The sequence below is a fragment of the Lissotriton helveticus genome, chromosome 1_1, assembly GCF_964261635.1.
Source record: "Lissotriton helveticus chromosome 1_1, aLisHel1.1, whole genome shotgun sequence".
Taxonomy (NCBI): Eukaryota; Metazoa; Chordata; class Amphibia; order Caudata; family Salamandridae; genus Lissotriton; species Lissotriton helveticus.
Genome location: NC_136057.1, coordinates 1667549701 through 1667568053, shown reverse-complemented (window position 1 = coordinate 1667568053; position 18353 = coordinate 1667549701). Strand labels below are relative to the sequence as shown.

The 18353-nt window shown below is 43.9% G+C and overlaps 1 protein-coding gene across 1 annotated transcript in view; it reads left to right on the top strand.

The window, feature by feature from the left end:
• The window catches only part of LOC144830661 (transmembrane protease serine 12-like), a 548207-nt gene that overhangs the window by 113888 nt on the left and 415966 nt on the right, over nucleotides 1-18353 (top strand). The window contains exon 2 of the mRNA XM_078688929.1: nucleotides 15058-15256. Coding sequence (XP_078545055.1) covers nucleotides 15058-15256 — 199 coding nt within the window. The remainder of the gene's footprint in view (nucleotides 1-15057; nucleotides 15257-18353) is intronic.

Here is an 18353-nt window from a genome sequence, read left to right as displayed (position 1 = left end):
CACAGTGGTGTTCCAAATGCAGTAGTGTAGGAAAGTACCTTTCTGCATGGTTAGCCCCAATTTTTGCCGCATGCCTGATGTGAATTTGAACTGTAAGTTCACTGGGTCCCTGTTAACCAAGTTCCCAGTGCCAGATCTCTAACCCAAACACTGAACCATGATTGGCATCACGTCAGCTACCCCTGTAAGTCCCTAGTAAATAGTACCCCTCTGGGGCTGCAGCACTGGTTGTGCCACCCCGGGGAACACTCACCAAGGCTATGCACTCTGCCTTTGAAGGCTGCGTGTCTTGGAGCAGAGAAATCCGTAGAGTGGACCTGGAACACAGCCCTGTGTGCCATGCCACCCATACGGTGCATAAGGTATAGGTAAGTTACCCCTAATGCTGGGTGCACTATATCCTATGTGAGGGCATAGCCGCATGAACAGATATGCTCCGACAATGTCCAGTCTATTCTGAGATGTTGTAAGTTCACAGGGAAGCCATGAGGAGTTCATGGGATGGATACTTATCAGCACAAGTTTCCTAGCTCCATTATGGCTTTGCTGATTTCTGAGATTTTTGGTATCTTGTCTTAATAAATGTTGGATTTAGTAATAAATTCACACATGAGACCCTTTTAGAGGGTCCCCTGAAAACCTACGAAGTACTTGTGTGGTCTCTGACTTGTTCTTGGCAGTCTGCCACCACCAGACATGATTCTGACCTCAGGGGTAAGAGCCAGCTCTCTCAGAGGACAGAGACAAAGCCAGCTCTGGTTGGAAGTTCTTCACACCTCCTCCAGGGCAGGATGACAGGCCATGCCACCTTTGAAATCCAACCTAGGAGCTTCCAGATACTGGGGGAAGCCAAGCCCCCTTTCCTACTCCACTTTTGGCAGGAGGAGAGGCAGGAAAATTAGTTTCTACTACTTGTCTCCCCTTGTAACGCCCTTAAATTCAGTATTTAGGAGGCACCCCGAGACATTAACATCTGATTCGATGGATAAGAGAAGACCAGGACAAAGAAGAACCGCTGTAAGAGAACTGAAGCCCTGCTGAAGAAGAAAAAGGTGCCAAACTCTACCTGCTGCCCTAAGGACTCGACAAGCGCTGCCTGCCATATCGTCCTGAACCTGAAAGGACCTCCAGCCTTCAAGAAATCATCAAGCATCTCCCTTGGAGTGAAGGTATCACTCTCCTGCACCCAGGCATTGATCTTATGAAGTCCAGTTTGTAGACTTGCTACTCCGAGACGACCTCGACTCAGCTCCTGAATAAGAAAAGGTACAATGGATCCAGAGGGGCCGATCTGTCTCCTCACCAAGTTTGAAGACACCAGGATCTACCAGAGCTGTGGTGTACCAATACCCGGGGTAATGGACCTCCAACTGCAAACACCAAGAAGAAGCACCAGAAGCAAGCACATGTTGAGGGATGTCAAGAGACCCATGATCTACTTCCTGAGTGGTCCAGCTGTCCCGGGATCACCTCTCCAAGTTGCCTGCTCCTGACTGCGAGGACATCAAGATGCACGACGCCTGGCTGAACTGCACCTGACCCCACCAGCCCCAGCACAGACCACCCATCTGCGCCCCTGTGGTCCTCAAGCCCTTGCAACCTCCTCTCTCGAAGGATCCCTATCGGATTTACCTGTAAGTCCTCCTATGGAGAGTACTTTCAAGTTGCCCTCTTAATCTTTGCGCATCAGCTTCTAAGACCTGAACTTTTCCTGCTTGAACTTTGGACCTGGTCCCGACATTGACCTAAAACAAGAAGATGAACTTTGTGACTGCATTGCCTGATTTTATATGCATTTTTCAGCTGTTTCCTCATTGTTTGCTATGGTACGTAATTGTGCACAAAAGTGGTATATTTTCCGAACTTTGCAAAATCTTAACTCCAAAAGTACTTACCTTAGAACTGTGTTCTTGGTTTTAAAAATTATATAAAAATCAATATTATTTGTATTAATTGGTCTCGGATTTATTCTTGATCGTGTCTCTTTTATTGCCTCTGTGGAGTACAACAAATGCATAACACTACCCTCTGATAAGCCTAACTGCTCACCCACACAACCACAAAAAGAGCATTAGAATTGTCCGTTTTTACCTCTGTATACTATTTGGGGATTCTCTGGACTCTCTGCACAGTGTACTACTTTTTAGTACACTGTATAAAGAGTCAGCTTCCTACATTTGGTGGTTCAGCGGAGGGATAGAAGACTTTGCATTTGCTGGAACCACTTTGTCAATAAAAAACCACATGAATAAATCCAAAAATAGTTTTTAGTTATTCACTTTTTTTCAATTGGTCTATTTTCTCAATGTTCAAAATTAACTGCTAGGGCCTTGGTTAAGTCCCTGAAACGAACTGTTTAGAAATGTAAAAATCCGTACTTTAGTATGGACTAAGTATTAAGGGTGTAGTTATTTTTCAACTTTATAAAATGGTTCCAACTTTAGTAAGATAATGACTGATACTGATAGCCAAGCTCAGGAGCTAGACCTGAACCCTCACATGGACCTGAGCCATGCTCAATGTAGGACCCTCTGTAAGGGCTATGCTCACAGGCAAAAGTCCCAAGAAGGAATATCTCAGACAACTGATTGCTCAGTTTGAGAAAGATCATCCAGAACTGGTAGCCCAGTCTGAGGATGATGAACCTGCTAGCGAGATCCACTTCCTGAGTGGCCCAGGTGTCCAGAGATCGAGTTGCCTGCTCCTGACCAAGAGGCCCTCAGAATGCATGACACCTGGATGACCTGTTCGCTCTTCACCCAGCCCCACCGGTCCCAGCACTGACCAACCAGCTGTGCTCCCATGGTCCCCAAACCCTTGTGTCCTCCTACCCCAAAGGAGCCCCATCGAACTTACCTGTAAGTCTTCATGTGCAGTGTTCGTCATTGCACACCAGCTTCCGAGGCCCTCAGCACTCTGCTCCCTGCCGATCCGGGGCGCTCTCAAATACTTCCTGCTGGAAGTTTGTACCTGGACTTGACATCAACTTAAAATGAGAAGGTGAACTTCGTGAAAGCATTGCCTGATTTCATATGCATTTTTCTTCTTTTTCCTAATTGTTTCCTACGGTGCATAATTGCTCACAAAAGTGATGTATTTTCTAAACTTTTCAAAATTGTAACTCCTAAAGTACTTACTTCAGAACTGTGTTCTTGGTCTTATAAATTATATAAAAATCGATATATTTTTTTAATTGGTATCAGAATTATTCTTGAGCATTTGTCTAATTTATTTCCTCTGTGTAGTTCAACAAATGCTTAGCACTACTCTCTGATAAGCCTAACTGATTGGCCACACTACCACAAAAAGAGCATTGGAATTATCTGCTTTTACCTCTGTAAGTCATTTGGGTATTCTCTGGACTCTCTGTACAGTGTACTTCTTTTTAGTACAAAATATAGAGAGTCAGCTTCCTACATGCAGATAAAGGTCAATAGTCAGCAATAGTTAGCAATCAACTGGAGGGCAATATATAATCCTTCGTTCCAATGGTACTGGGGACTTAACAGGAGGTTTACCACAGATGATGCCTTTTGAATGGCGGTGTTTGAAGGCAGTGACAGGTGTCAGAAATCGGTATTAGGTAGGCAGGTAAGTAAGAAGGTAAATAAGCAGGTAGCTGCTAAAGGGTGTGCCACCATGGGAAGCAATATATGTAAGGGGCTAGGTGAGACACCCGCAAGTCTCACCGACTCCTAGATCGGCAGCTTCCCCCAGTGTCGAGATACTCCCCTGCATCTAATGCAACATGTAAAGAATAGATGGTAATGACCTATACCCCTTTCGCTAACAGGCCACAACCACAGCAGTCAGCACACACCACCTGAGCACCACGCTTCGCTATGTTACATTGTATTTTATAATATTCTCCTTTGTCCTCTTTAGTGACTCATTGTTAATCACTCCTTATTGGTCCTGAGTGCTCCTCTTGGCGATCCTTGGTACTCCTCAGTGTGTGGCGTTTTCATCAGGGGCAACCTGTTGTGTTTGGATTTTGAGCGGCACGCCCAGCCGCAAAAACGCCCTGCTGCTCAGTAGCGGACCTGCGATGCTGCAAGATCGGCACGCGATAAGGACTGGAGAGCCCATTACTTGTGGGTTTAATTATGGCAGAGCATGCAGTAAGCCTCAACTCGAAGGAACCCACATGGGTAAAGACTTTTTATTGAAATGTGGCAATTCACGGCAGCACCCACTGTGGATTTATCATAGGGGACTACGAGAACCAGCAAGCCTTGGGGCATACGCCCACTGGGGCGGGACTCAGTACTTATTAGCCATTCCCGAATGGCAGCCGTGACTTTGTTTTAATGCCAGTGATCAAGGACAGAGGGCTGTCCGAAACGCGTTTGGCGATATAGATGTGTCTGGAATTTGGGGACTGCCTGTATCTGCAACCTGCAATAAAAAGAGTAAACCTCTCCGAGTGTGTGGCTTTTTCATCAGGGGCAACCTGTTGTGTTTGGATTTTGAGCGGCACGCCCAGCCGCGAAAACGCCCTGCTGCTCAGTAGCGGACCTGCGATGCTGCAAAATCGGCACGCGATAAGGACTGGAGAGCCCATTACTTGTGGGTTTAATTATGGCAGAGCATGCAGTAAGCCTCAACTCGAAGGAACCCACATGGGTAAAGACTTTTTATTGAAATGTGGCAATTCACGGCAGCACCCACTGTGGATTTATCATAGGGGACTACGAGAACCAGCAAGCCTTGGGGCATACGCCCACTGGGGCGGGACTCAGTACTTATTAGTCATTCCCGAATGGCACCCGTGACTTTGTTTTAATGCCAGTGATCAAGGACAGAGGGCTGTCCGAAACGCGTTTGGCGATATAGATGTGCCTGGAATTTGGGGACTGCCTGTATCTGCAACTTGCAATAAAAGGAGTAAACCTCTCCAAGTGTGTGGCGTTTTCATCAGGGGCAACCTGTTGTGTTTGGATTTTGAGCGGCACACCCAGCCGCGAAAACGCCCTGCTGCTCAGTAGCGGACCTGCGATGCTGCAAAATCGGCACGCGATAAGGACTGGAGAGCCCATTACTTGTGGGTTTAATTATGGCAGAGCATGCAGTAAGCCTCAACTCGAAGGAACCCACATGGGTAAAGACTTTTTATTGAAATGTGGCAATTCACGGCAGCACCCACTGTGGATTTATCATAGGGGACTACGAGAACCAGCAAGCCTTGGGGCATACCCCCACTGGGGCGGGACTCAGTACTTATTAGTCATTCCCGAATGGCAGCCGTGACTTTGTTTTAATGCCAGTGATCAAGGACAGAGGGCTGTCCGAAACGCGTTTGGCGATATAGATGTGCCTGGAATTTGGGGACTGCCTGTATCTGCAACCTGCAATAATAGGAGTAAACCAGTGTGTGGCGTTTTCATCAGGGGCAACCTGTTGTGTTTGGATATATATATGTATTCTTTCGGAAGGGTGCTCAGTTTATTTATTCAGGTTCTTAAACATGGTGATTATCAGTGATGTAGATTCCGGGTTGACACAACTGGACAGTGCCAGATATTGGTATTTTGCACATATTGCGGAATATGCACATTAAATTGCTATTTTGCACATTTTTTGCGGAATTTGCACATTTGGTGGTACTATTTGCACTATTTTTCACATCTACGAAATAAGCATTTGCACTTTATTATTGACACTACTATAACATTGTATTTGGAACCTAGATGAAAGGATTAGATATCCTGAGCTTATAGCAGTGGGACTCCTGGTATGATCTTCTCATTAGGAGAATATAATATCAATGTTTACAACCTCCAGTACAAAATGTATTTTACCATGATCTTAACGAGGTTATTGCACCCTGGGATAATGAGCAATGTTTATTTGTGTATATATATATTTTTTTACACTATGTACTTAATTCCCGCTTTGGTATTTCACTGATATTTTTTCAATCAAGCAAAGTTATTCATTATTATAATGTAATTAGAAACTTCAACACAGTATGTTTTCTATGTCCTTGCTTAAGCACTTACACGTGACGTCAATTTAATCATCACTGGCACTTTAAAAGGTTGAAACCTGCTAAGTAACATTGTCATGTGAACAAGGCTCGTGGAGCCGAAACGTCATGGACTTTACCTGCACTAAATAAACGAAAACGAAACTTGACTGGTCCGTGTCCAAGTGCTATTTACCCTGGCTGGCTGTAACTCCAGAGCGAGGTGGAAGCGACGGAATGGTGAATATATATAGCTTTGTCAGATTCGAACCGGCTTATACACGGGACCCCTCTCAGCAACGGTCGGCGACCCAATCGAATTACTCTCTTGGACTTTGTCTGCGAGATTGTTGCAACTCCGGAAGGAGCAGGACGTCTGACCCCCACCAACCGGAAGGAAATCCTTACAGTGAGCGGAGAGACTGGTCGGAGCATAACGCTGCTCGGGCAGTGAACCGGAGAAAATCAAGACCCGGTGTGACAGAATGCCTGACCAAGTAAGCTCGTGAACTATATTGGTGGGAGAGCGGTTAAGTAACCAGGGAGAACTTTAACTCCGGATAATTTGATTTGGGAGTATATAAGTCGCCTGGAGAAACCTTAGTATTGCAGGACAATGTCGGGTGACAATGTTCGGGACCGGGAAACATTAGCGGCATCAATGTTTTCCGACGACGCTCCCAGCAGACATCCGGGGGAGGGCTACTATTGACGCCAGTGGTAGCAGCACTTCAGCTATCAAGGACTTATTTAAAACCCTTGAGAAAAAATCCCGCCAGGAACAGGCAAAGTGGTGGGAATCGAAATCTCTGCAACGATACATAGAGGTGAATCGTATACCCCGTGGGTTACGAATTCTGACAGCCCCGACATATGAAGATCCCAACCCCGATTTGATGAGGGAGTGGGCTGAAATCAATCTTGATGCCTCACGCCGACAAGTGTTAATCTTAATCAAGTATGCTGACATTGACAGAGCGAGGTTGCTAGTGGAAATAGCAGTCATTCATGAGGAGCTGAACGCTTTGGGGGAGGAGGATGAGAGAAACAAACTACTGAAGGCAATGAACGAACGCCTTAAAAAAGAGGAAGCAAAGATTGTGGACAGAAAGTCCTATAAATTTCAAAGAGACCGCAATGACTACGAGATGGGTCAAATATTCACTTTCTCGCGCAAGTATGATGCTGCACGCAAAGGCGCAACGAAACCTCCTCCCAAAGCAAAGAATATTCGGCTGCAAAAAGGCAACAATGCACAAAGTGATTCCTCAATTACGACGCTCAGCTCTGACCCAGAAACAGAGTCTGACTCTGACCGCCATAGATCGGAGCAGGCAGCTGGTATACCAAAACCCACCCCAGACCAGGAAATTGATTTTTTATGTCAAGAAAGACTGAAAACTCTAAGATCGCATACACGGGCCGGGAGAGGAGACAACATAACAACTACTGGCGGCGCCAGAGGCGATGGGCGTCAAAGAGGAGGATTTAAAAAGAAGTGGAAAAAAGGTGGAAGGAGGCAGGGATCTGCCGCCCCACAGCAGTAAACGAAGCGAACAATCGTACTATTGTCAATTTAACAACTCTAGAATTATCCACCAAAGAGGAAGACAACCTCAAATTAGGACTCACTTATGCTGCACCTTGTGACTTTAACTACCCAGCTACCAGATGTGATGTGTACAAAGCTGTAAGGAAATTGAAACTTCGAAAGTTTTACACTTTGAAGGATAAATCTAGGAACATTCAAACGCAGGTCTCGGCACTTGAAAGCGAGACAGTAAATGCATCGCAGGGCACACGGACTATAACAGAATTGTGGCTAACTGATGGGGCAGTTTTTGAGGATACAAACGCTGTGACCAACAAACCCGATGAAATTGACCAGTGGGGCAATAGGACCTCAACTAACACACATTTCAGGCCACCTTCAACTTTCTGTCCGGTTCTGCCTCGTGATAATTTAGATATGTTCCACGAGAATGTGGTGGCTGATTTGAAGGATCTACAGATCCGCACTGGAAAAGTCAAAAGAAAACACAATAAACAGTCACAACAATACAAAGCACTCACCACCAGATTAACCAAGGAGAAGGATCTTACTGTGAGAAATAGTGACAAGGGGGGCAATGTTGTATTGATGTCCAAAACTGAATACGATAAGGAAGCATATGCCCAGCTCTATGACCGCACATGCTATGAGCGTACACAGATCAACACACTAACTGCAGTGAAAGTGGAATACCATCGGAAACTATTAAAGTGGAAATCATCTAAGCTATTAACTGAGGCCGAATACAAATATCTGAAAATCGACAGTCCAATCACACCCGTTTTATATTTCATCCCCAAGATCCATAAGGACCCCCTACATCCCCCTGGTAGGCCGATCATCTCTGCCAGGGGCAGCCTACTGGAACATACCTCTGTCTACATAGACTACTTTTTACAGGGGTATGTACAACAATTAGGATCTTATGTGCAGGACACCGGGGATTTTCTGTTGAAAATAAAGGATGTTGAATGGGTTACAGGTGATTGGCTTCTGGCTTTGGATGTATCATCCCTTTATACGAGCATTTCGCATGACGACGGTATCAAAGCGGTTGAGCATTATTTGTCCAGAAGGGGCTCTGATTTTCATGATCACAATGTAATGCTTCTGGACATGTTGAGATTTTGCCTTGTCAATAATGTATTTCCCTTTAATCAACAATTGTACCGTCAGTTACAGGGCGTGGCAATGGGGGCCAGCTTCTCCCCGAGCTTCGCATGTTTGCACATGGGAGCTTGGGAGGAGCTGGTCCTGGGACACGAATACCGTCATAATATCCGCAACAATCTGGTTGCATGGTTTCGCTTTATTGACGACCTTTTGGTTATTTGGCGGGGGAGTAAGGAGGGTGCATTGAAGTTCATTGAAGATATCAATGACAATGAATTGAACTTAAAATTCACGGCAACATTAAGTCAGGACAGTGTAACTTTTCTTGATACTGAATTATACATAAGAGACGGCCAGTTGGAATCTAGGATTTTTCGAAAAGCCACTGCTGGAAACAGCATATTACACGCAGCCAGTGCACACCCATCACACTTAATATCGAGCATCCCTTATGGGGAGATGTTCCGATTAAGGCGCGTCTGCAGCAACCCTATTGATTTAAAAAGGGCACAAGATCAAAGTAGAACCCGCTTTTTGGAGCGAGGATACTCGAGTCAACTCATACAGAGGGCCAAGGATAAATCTATGGTGTTTTCCCGGGAGGAAATACTTACTAAGAATAGTAGTAGGCAGGAAGATAAGTCAGGTAACACACCAGCTGATGCCCCAGTGGGCAATAACTGTTTTCGAATAATCACGGGATATAATAGACAACACCAACAGATCCGCAAAATCCTTAATAAACACTGGCCCTTAGTCACACATGATACCATCATTGGCAACAGTCTCCCTAAACAAGTCTCCCTTACATTCAGCAGGGCACCCTCGTTACGAGACCATTTGGTGGTAACCAATCCTGAACCTTATGTAAAATCTACCTGGTGGCAAGAGAATAAGGGCTTCTACAGATGTAAGACCTGTAAAGCTTGCCTCCATGGACAGAATATGAAAACCTACAAGGATGGTTTCACCAACATTCAACACTCTATCACCCAGGTCTTAACATGTAAGACCGAATTCGCAGTGTACATCTTGGAATGCCCCTGTTCATTGAAATATGTGGGTAGCACAAAAAATGCTGTCCACATACGCATTCTCCAACACCTGCGGGCTATCACTAATGGTGACAACACCTACCTGGTGGCTCGCCATTTTAGGGAATGCCACCGAAGTGATAATACTGACCTTAAATACTGGGTGATTGATTCGATCATGAGTAGCAAGAGAGGTGGAGATAGGGATGCTAGACTGAGAAAACTTGAGACCAAATATATTTTATTGCTTAACACTAAGTCACCAGTTGGCTTGAATGTCACGGAGGACTTGTACACGTGTCTGCCTTAAGCGGGTGAGTCTGGATTGCTTTATAACTATGCAGGGATCCCCCGCTACAGTTCTCAATGACAGGAATCACCCGGCTGGGAGATACTGTGTGAGAACCTAGTGGCGTTGAGACCTGAGTCGAAATGTATGTTGATCTGAATGTGCTGCGACCTATATGAATTCAATTTTTAATTGTAGTACACGTATATAATATTCGGACTATGTTGGGTCCTAAATCCCAGTCAGTCTGTAATTGTTATTTATAGTATTTATTCACTTCTTATTATTAAGCAGGTATATAGAAATTATTGTAGTCTTGATTGTTGAAGGGTTGAGGTATTAACATTATGAATTACAGGGTGGCAGGCTGTAGTCTAACACTCCCCCCGGTATTTGGCATAGGGGGATATGCATCGTATGGGTATTTAACTCTGAATGTATTCTTTCGGAAGGGTGCTCAGTTTATTTATTCAGGTTCTTAAACATGGTGATTATCAGTGATGTAGATTCCTGGTTGACACAACTGGACAGTGGCCAGATATTGGTATTTTGCACATATTGCGGAATATGCACATTAAATTGCTATTTTGCACATTTTTTGCGGAATTTGCACATTTGGTGGTACTATTTGCACTATTTTGCACATCTACGAAATAAGCATTTGCACTTTATTATTGACACTACTATAACATTGTATTTGGAACCTAGATGAAAGGATTAGATATCCTGAGCTTATAGCAGTGGGACTCCTGGTATGATGATCTCATTAGGAGAATATAATATCAATGTTTACAACCTCCAGTACAAAATGTATTTTACCATGATCTTAACGAGGTTATTGCACCCCGGGATAATGAGCAATGTTTATTTGTGTATATATATATATTTTTTTACACTATGTACTTAATTCCCGCTTTGGTATTTCACTGATATTTTTTCAATCAAGCAAAGTTATTCATTATTATAATGTAATTAGAAACTTCAACACAGTATGTTTTCTATATCCTTGCTTAAGCACTTACAAGTGACGTCAATTTAATCATCACTGGCACTTTAAAAGGTTGAAACCTGCTAAGTAACATTGGCATGTTAACAAGGCTCGTGGAGCCGGAGCGAGGTGGAAGCGACGGAATGGTGTGTATGTATATATATATATATATATATATATATATATACATACACACCATTCCTACAGTAGCAGGAAGGGGCGGAACATATAAACTCTGAAATAACTCACCTGCACTTTGAAAGCAACACCCACGGCGCTAAAGAAGGCAAACCACGCCGAAATGCATTCGCCACAGCGGGTGTACCTGGACTTCAATTTGCCATCCGGTTCCTGATTAAAGGTGTCTCCAAACGTTTCCCCTTAAGTTGGTCTTTTCTTTCTTCCTGGAGGAAAGTGGATGTACATTTGTAACGCGACTCCCAGTGACGCGTTTAAAAGGCCCCCGCAGCGCAAGCGGCTTTGCTTCTCACTGGTTCCACTTCGGTGCTTTCCTTTCCTGGGTACAGGAACAAGCATGGCTCACCTCCAGAACTCGGATGGATTGGGAGCGGTGTAGGTGTCATCTGACATCACGCTGGGCGAGGTATGATTTAGCCTTGTCCCCGCTTTATTTCCCTGAGTGAAAGAGGTTGTTGCGGTTGGGGACTCGAGGGGGCACCTGAAGTTGGGACGGCTGGACATTGGGGCTCAACGTAGATTGCTCCACCTAACGCATTTCCTGCCAGCATAGAAAGGAGCATGCTGGGACCTGTAGGCGCTGAACATTATGTGTCCACAAGGAGGTCAAGGCGTTTTTTTGGTATTTCACCCATGGGGGTGGAGCAATTTCCACAGTAGCAGGAAGGGGCGGAACATATAAACTCTGAAATAACTCACCTGCACTTTGAAAGCAACACCCACGGCGCTGAAGAAGGCAAACCACGCCGAAATGCATTCGCCACAGCGGGTGTACCTGGACTTCAATTTGCCATCCGGTTCCTGATTAAAGGTGTCTCCAAACGTTTCCCCTTAAGTTGGTCTTTTCTTTCTTCCTGGAGGAAAGTGGATGTACATTTGTAACGCGACTCCCAGTGACGCGTTTAAAAGGCCCCCGCAGCGCAAGCGGCTTTGCTTCTCACTGGTTCCACTTCGGTGCTTTCCTTTCCTGGGTACAGGAACAAGCATGGCTCACCTCCAGAACTCGGATGGATTGGGAGCGGTGTAGGTGTCATCTGACATCACGCTGGGCGAGGTATGATTTAGCCTTGTCCCCGCTTTATTTCCCTGAGTGAAAGAGGTTGTTGCGGTTGGGGACTCGAGGGGGCACCTGAAGTTGGGACGGCTGGACATTGGGGCTCAACGTAGATTGCTCCACCTAACGCATTTCCTGCCAGCATAGAAAGGAGCATGCTGGGACCTGTAGGCGCTGAACATTATGTGTCCACAAGGAGGTCAAGGCGTTTTTTTGGTATTTCACCCATGGGGGTGGAGCAATTTCCACAGTAGCAGGAAGGGGCGGAACATATAAACTCTGAAATAACTCACCTGCACTTTGAAAGCAACACCCACGGCGCTGAAGAAGGCAAACCACGCCGAAATGCATTCGCCACAGCGGGTGTACCTGGACTTCAATTTGCCATCCGGTTCCTGATTAAAGGTGTCTCCAAACGTTTCCCCTTAAGTTGGTCTTTTCTTTCTTCCTGGAGGAAAGTGGATGTACATATATATATATATATATATATATATATATATATACATATATATATATATATATACATATATGAAACAATCCCAATTTTCTCTCGCCTGGAGCCCAGTCACGGATACCTTTGGCGCAGAAATGAAGAGGAGACCCAAGTGCAGGTGAGCAGTTTTATTAAATCGTGGGGAAGGCGCACCTCAGCATAACGTTTCGGCCTTCACAGAGGCCTTGGTCACATGACAATATATATATATATATATATATATATATATATATATATATATATATATATATATATATATATATTGTACAGGCTGTCTTACCCTATCAGCAGAGTAGCACATTAGCCAGGGCCAGACCTCTCAAGATAACTTGGTGCGAAAATGTAATCAATGAAGTCCTACTACATGTTTTGATTCAAAAGAGCTTTGGTCACTATATGGCATTCACTACATTGCACTGTTAAATACAACAAGTGTAAACATAGCAAATGGACAAAATGCCACACAAGAAGCACCATCTTGCAAAGGGTTTTAACAATACAATCTAACAGAGAAACATATGTTGCAGTAACACAATACATTGATGGTTTTGTGCTGTACACGTTGCAGATAAGTGAATAAGTAATGATAACATTCTCTAGTGAAAAAAGACAAATCTATGTGGCCTAAGTGGGTTAATTACTGGGGAAAAGTGCTTGGAATATCTAGATCCTGTACCAAAATTATATGCCAACCAAACCATGTCATCCATTGCATCCCTGGGTAATAAATAATCCATATAAATTCAAACAGTGCCCCAGTGCTCCTGTATCTTATATATCACAATATGAGCTTGTCAAATAAATTACAACAGAATACTGCAAACATTTGGAAAAACAAAAAAACATTTAATCTAGCACTTTGCGCTGAGCCATAGGATACGTGGGGCTCATGCAAGTTTGTCACAGAAATAAAATGTAAGTGCATTGATGTCCAAAACTCTAGTCTCAGAGGATACAAAATAGCTAAATCTTCTCATCATGTGTTGATCATGTATTGATCAGTATTATTGCCTTATTTAACTTCTAGCGAAAAACAATCAATGTCTTTGCTAGAAGTTTCATTGTTCTGGGACAAGGTATTCAATATCATTCACAAGGTGACAGGCTTCCGACATGCCCGCAATCCCTCCACTGCAATTCTCGGCCATGTTTCTGATGCCCTTCCGGGCTTGGGGCGCCTTGATGCTCCTCCTAGCCAAATGCTGCATCGCAATACACTGGGGATCACCCAACGCTCCTACCACCCATACGTGGATAAAAGACGTGACCTATTGCCAAGAGATGCTCGCGGCTTCTTAGGACCTAATGCCTACCGCATCCCGACCTAAAAATATTTGAGCCCTGTTCATCACATGAGGGGCAGCCCACACCGAAAACAGCATACAACCTGCAATTGCATCCGCCACTACAGTAGAAATATAAGCATATATCATGCTTGCACAATTGTACACCCTCCAGGAGGGTAGTAAATATTGTACACTCTCCGCCTTATGTCCTACAGCCCACAGTCCCTCTGACTGAACGCACCCTCAGGAGGAAATGTTGGACTCACCTAAGATATGCTGGGATAGCCAATTTTGTCACTGATGTCTACATTCGTGCATATTCATCCAGGCTCTGTGTGTATGTCAGATATGACTGACGGTGTCCTGCCTGTTACTTATGTTTTCGTTTTGTTTGAGAATGAAAAATAACGTTTTTTTAAAAATGTCTTTGCTAGAAGTTAGATAGGGCATTGAACTTTAGCCATTTGAGTTAGATAAATCTTATGTGTAAGAGTTTAAGAATATTTTGTTTTCCTCCTAACATTTTGCCATCCGATCACTTTTAGATTATCTTCCTTTAGCTTATTAATTGCTTCATCAAAATTATAATGTATTTTCTCAACTAGGGCTCTTTTTGTTTAGCCCTTTTTACATATTCCCGAAGATAGCTTCTGCTGAGACTCGAGTGTTACATATTTTAAAGTATTATTGGGCATCAAGTACCATCAAGCTAAGGGAGCAAGTTTACCTTATACTATAGTCAGCAACAGTGACAGCATAGTTAAGTTTACTCAAGAACATTTTGGGACACTGCTAACTAAGGTCCCTGAGGTACTGTGCTCATCAAGTTTCACTCAAAGCGTTTGGTATATCCTCCATGTTCAGGAAAACCTATGGTATATTTGAAAAAAGGGAGTGGTTTGCACGTTCCTAAAATTGCTTTAATTGTAAGAATTATACATTTATAATAAAATGATACAGGTGCACAATGTATTTTATCTACATTGACTTGCATGCTGCTAGCCTTTCTTTCTTATATCATTGTTTGAAAACTTTGTGATACACTGCTAGTTTCATAATTGTTCCTGTTTTTGGTTTTCTAGCCTGCGGAGAACGAACACTGGTCGATATGGTGTCAGGATCGCGAATTATAGGTGGCCGAGATGCCCTGCCTGGGGCATGGCCATGGCAAGTTAGTCTTCAGTATATGTCTCCATCACGTGGTTATAGACATATCTGTGGTGGATCACTTATCAACAACAATTGGGTGATGACTGCTGCACACTGCTTTTTACAAAGAAGGTATGTATGGTATTTGTTAAAATGAAACATGTTGTGTTGTCAGTTTAAATTCTAGGATAAGAAATTACATCAGTATCTGTGTATCCTGAATGTGCGTGAATGTAAAACATTACCAGAGTTAAACAGGGATATCGTGTTACATAAAATGTGTTTGCTTGCTTCTCCCTCTCACAGAGCCATGTATCTATCAAAATAGTTTCAGGATGTTAAAGAGTACATCGTTTTTCGCAACCAAATACTGATTATACAGGCTATTCCAAAAGATGCCTGATGTCTGACACTCCATTTTTCTAAACTAGTTGGAAATTTCTGTCATTCACTGAACCCAGGAGGGTGAGGGCTTGACACTTGTGCGCACAAGTCGTTGTTCTTGGATAATATTGTTCTCAATTCAAAGCAACACTCAACTCCCATGGCCCACCGTTCACAGGCCACAATCCTCAATGAAACAATATCAATAGGAAAGGAGCGTAACCCTTTCTTTCAATGTTATCAATTAATTATTGAATTTCTCAAGGAAAGTCCAGTCCAAAATCCATTTTTTCAGTTCAAAGAATTTTTGTTCCACATTTATTAAAGAAAGAACATCATATAATGTCTTTCATTCAATTTTATCAAATCTTTTCAGACAATTTCATCAAATCTTTTCAGCCTTCGTGTTCCGTCCTAACCCGGACTTCATCAGGGCTGAAAAAGAAAATATATACACCAATCAATTCCATACAATGTGATTCATTATTATGTTGTACATTATACTGATACAAAAGCACTACTCACAAAAATCAATTCAAACCCACAATACTACATAAACTTTTAGATGCCTGCCTATCTCCATTCTAACAAACATACACCCAGGACGGGATTTCAATTAGTCCAATTGTCATTAATAATACACTTCATTAGTAAAGCTTTAAAATTATCAAAATACTCTCTTAATATTCATAGACATTGTTAACCTTATTTTTACATTCTTGCGCATTTGACATGATGATGACATTCAAATACCCAGTTTATTTACCTAAGAAAAACCTCCATTGCCTCATCGTTTCTCTCCTAAATACCAGGGACATCCCTGTTATCCAGTATTGGGGTATCTTTCATAGATTCACATGCCTGAACCATTCCCCGTTGCCGAGGCGGGAGTCCCACGGTAAATACAAAGTAGTGCCAAAAGTAAATAATAGTAGTAGGCTAAAACAAAAAGCCTAAGGCCTAGGGGCTAGATGTAGGTAAAGCATATTTACCGACCCTTAAATACCGAATTTTACCGATTCGGTATTTAAAAGTCGGTAAATATGAAGGGGGGAGATGTAGGGAAATCCAGATGTTTATTTACCGAATCGGTAAAAGTCGGTATTTACCGATTCGGTAAATACCGACCTGTAATGCTCCATTCATTCCTATGGGCTATGAAGCCCATAGGAATGAATGGGGCATTACAGGTCGGTATTTACCGATCGGTAAATACAGATTTTTGGCAAGGGTGCAGGGGGTGTCACTTTGACACCCTCTAGCACCCCCAAAAAAGGTTCGGGGGCCATATGGCAGGCATACCTGCCCTAAGGGCAGGTCTGCCTGTCATATGGCACAGGTGTGCATGCGCACATTTGCATGCACACCTGAATCGGTATTTCACCATCAAATTGAATTTGATGGTAAAATACCGATTTCTAAGGCCTTGTGGGACTCATAAGAGTCCCACCTACATATCGATTTTACAGATTCTGTAAATATACCGGTCAGTAAATTTACCGACCGGTATATTTACAGATTCTGTAAAATTACCTATCGGTAAATTTACAGAACGGTAAATTTACCGATTCTGCCCCCTACATCTCAAATGCCTTTTACCGGTCGGTAACGGCCGAATTCGGCCGTTACCGACCGGTAAAAGCCTACCTACATCTGGCCCTAAGTCTCAGTAGCCTATCTACATCATTATAGTAAAAAGAACCAAAGATTGGTCCCAGCCAATCAGCTGCTAGCACTCTCTAGAACCTTCCCAGCAGAGGCAGTTCTCCTCAGATTTTCACCGCACGTCGTGTGTGAAGGGAGTCTCCCTGAGCTCTGCTCAGTTTCTTCATATTTTTCTTCTTTTTGGATCATCCAAGATCATACTTCCTTTCTCTGACCCTATTAAGGCGGTAATATGGCATATTGGCAGAAAACAAGGTAATAGACTATGAAATATGCCTAACCTTTTCCTCAATAACTCTCATGTTCTGAAAGATGAGGCTATTATTGGGACTACAGAGACTTTAATCTGCCACTTCTGATGAGGACAACGAGGATTCCTTCACCTCAAAGGAGAGGTCAAAGGCAGAAGTCGCGCCAGGAGCCTCCAGAGGGCGCGCATAAAAGCCATAAAGACTCACCTTGAGTCTTTATAAGGCACTTCTCACAGAGAGAGGCAATTGGAAAAAACTTCCTCAGAGGTTGATCCTACAACTCCCTTTTCATCCCTGACACCACATCAGGGAAATCCTCATAACCTGACATTAAGAGTCTATAATAAAACTCCATGTCTACTATTACTTCCTCACCAATATGGACCTCATCTACGATGGTCTCGTCCACAATGGTCGTCTACGATGGTAGTCTACGACGGCCTCATCTATGGTGGTCGTCGACGACTGACTCATCTATGACGATCGTCGGCGACTGCCTCATCTATGACGGTCGTCGGCGACGGTCTCATCTACGACGGTCGTCTACGACGGTCGCCGACGACGGCCTCATCTACGACGGTCATCGATGACGGCCTCATCTACGACGGCCTCATCTACGACGGTCATCGACAAAAGCCTCATCTACGATGGCTTCATCTACGACGGTCGTCGACGACAGCCTCATCTACGACGGTCGCCGACGACCGCCTCATCTACGACCGTCGTCGTCGACGGCCTCATCTACGACGGTCATCGATGACGGCCTCATCTACGACGGTCGTCGACGACGGCCTCATCTACGACGGTCGACGACGACGGCCTCATCTACGACGGTCGTCGACGACGGCCTCATTTACGACGGTCGTCGTCGACGGCCTCATCTACAAAGGTTGTCGACGACAATCTCTTCTACGACGGTCGTCTATGAC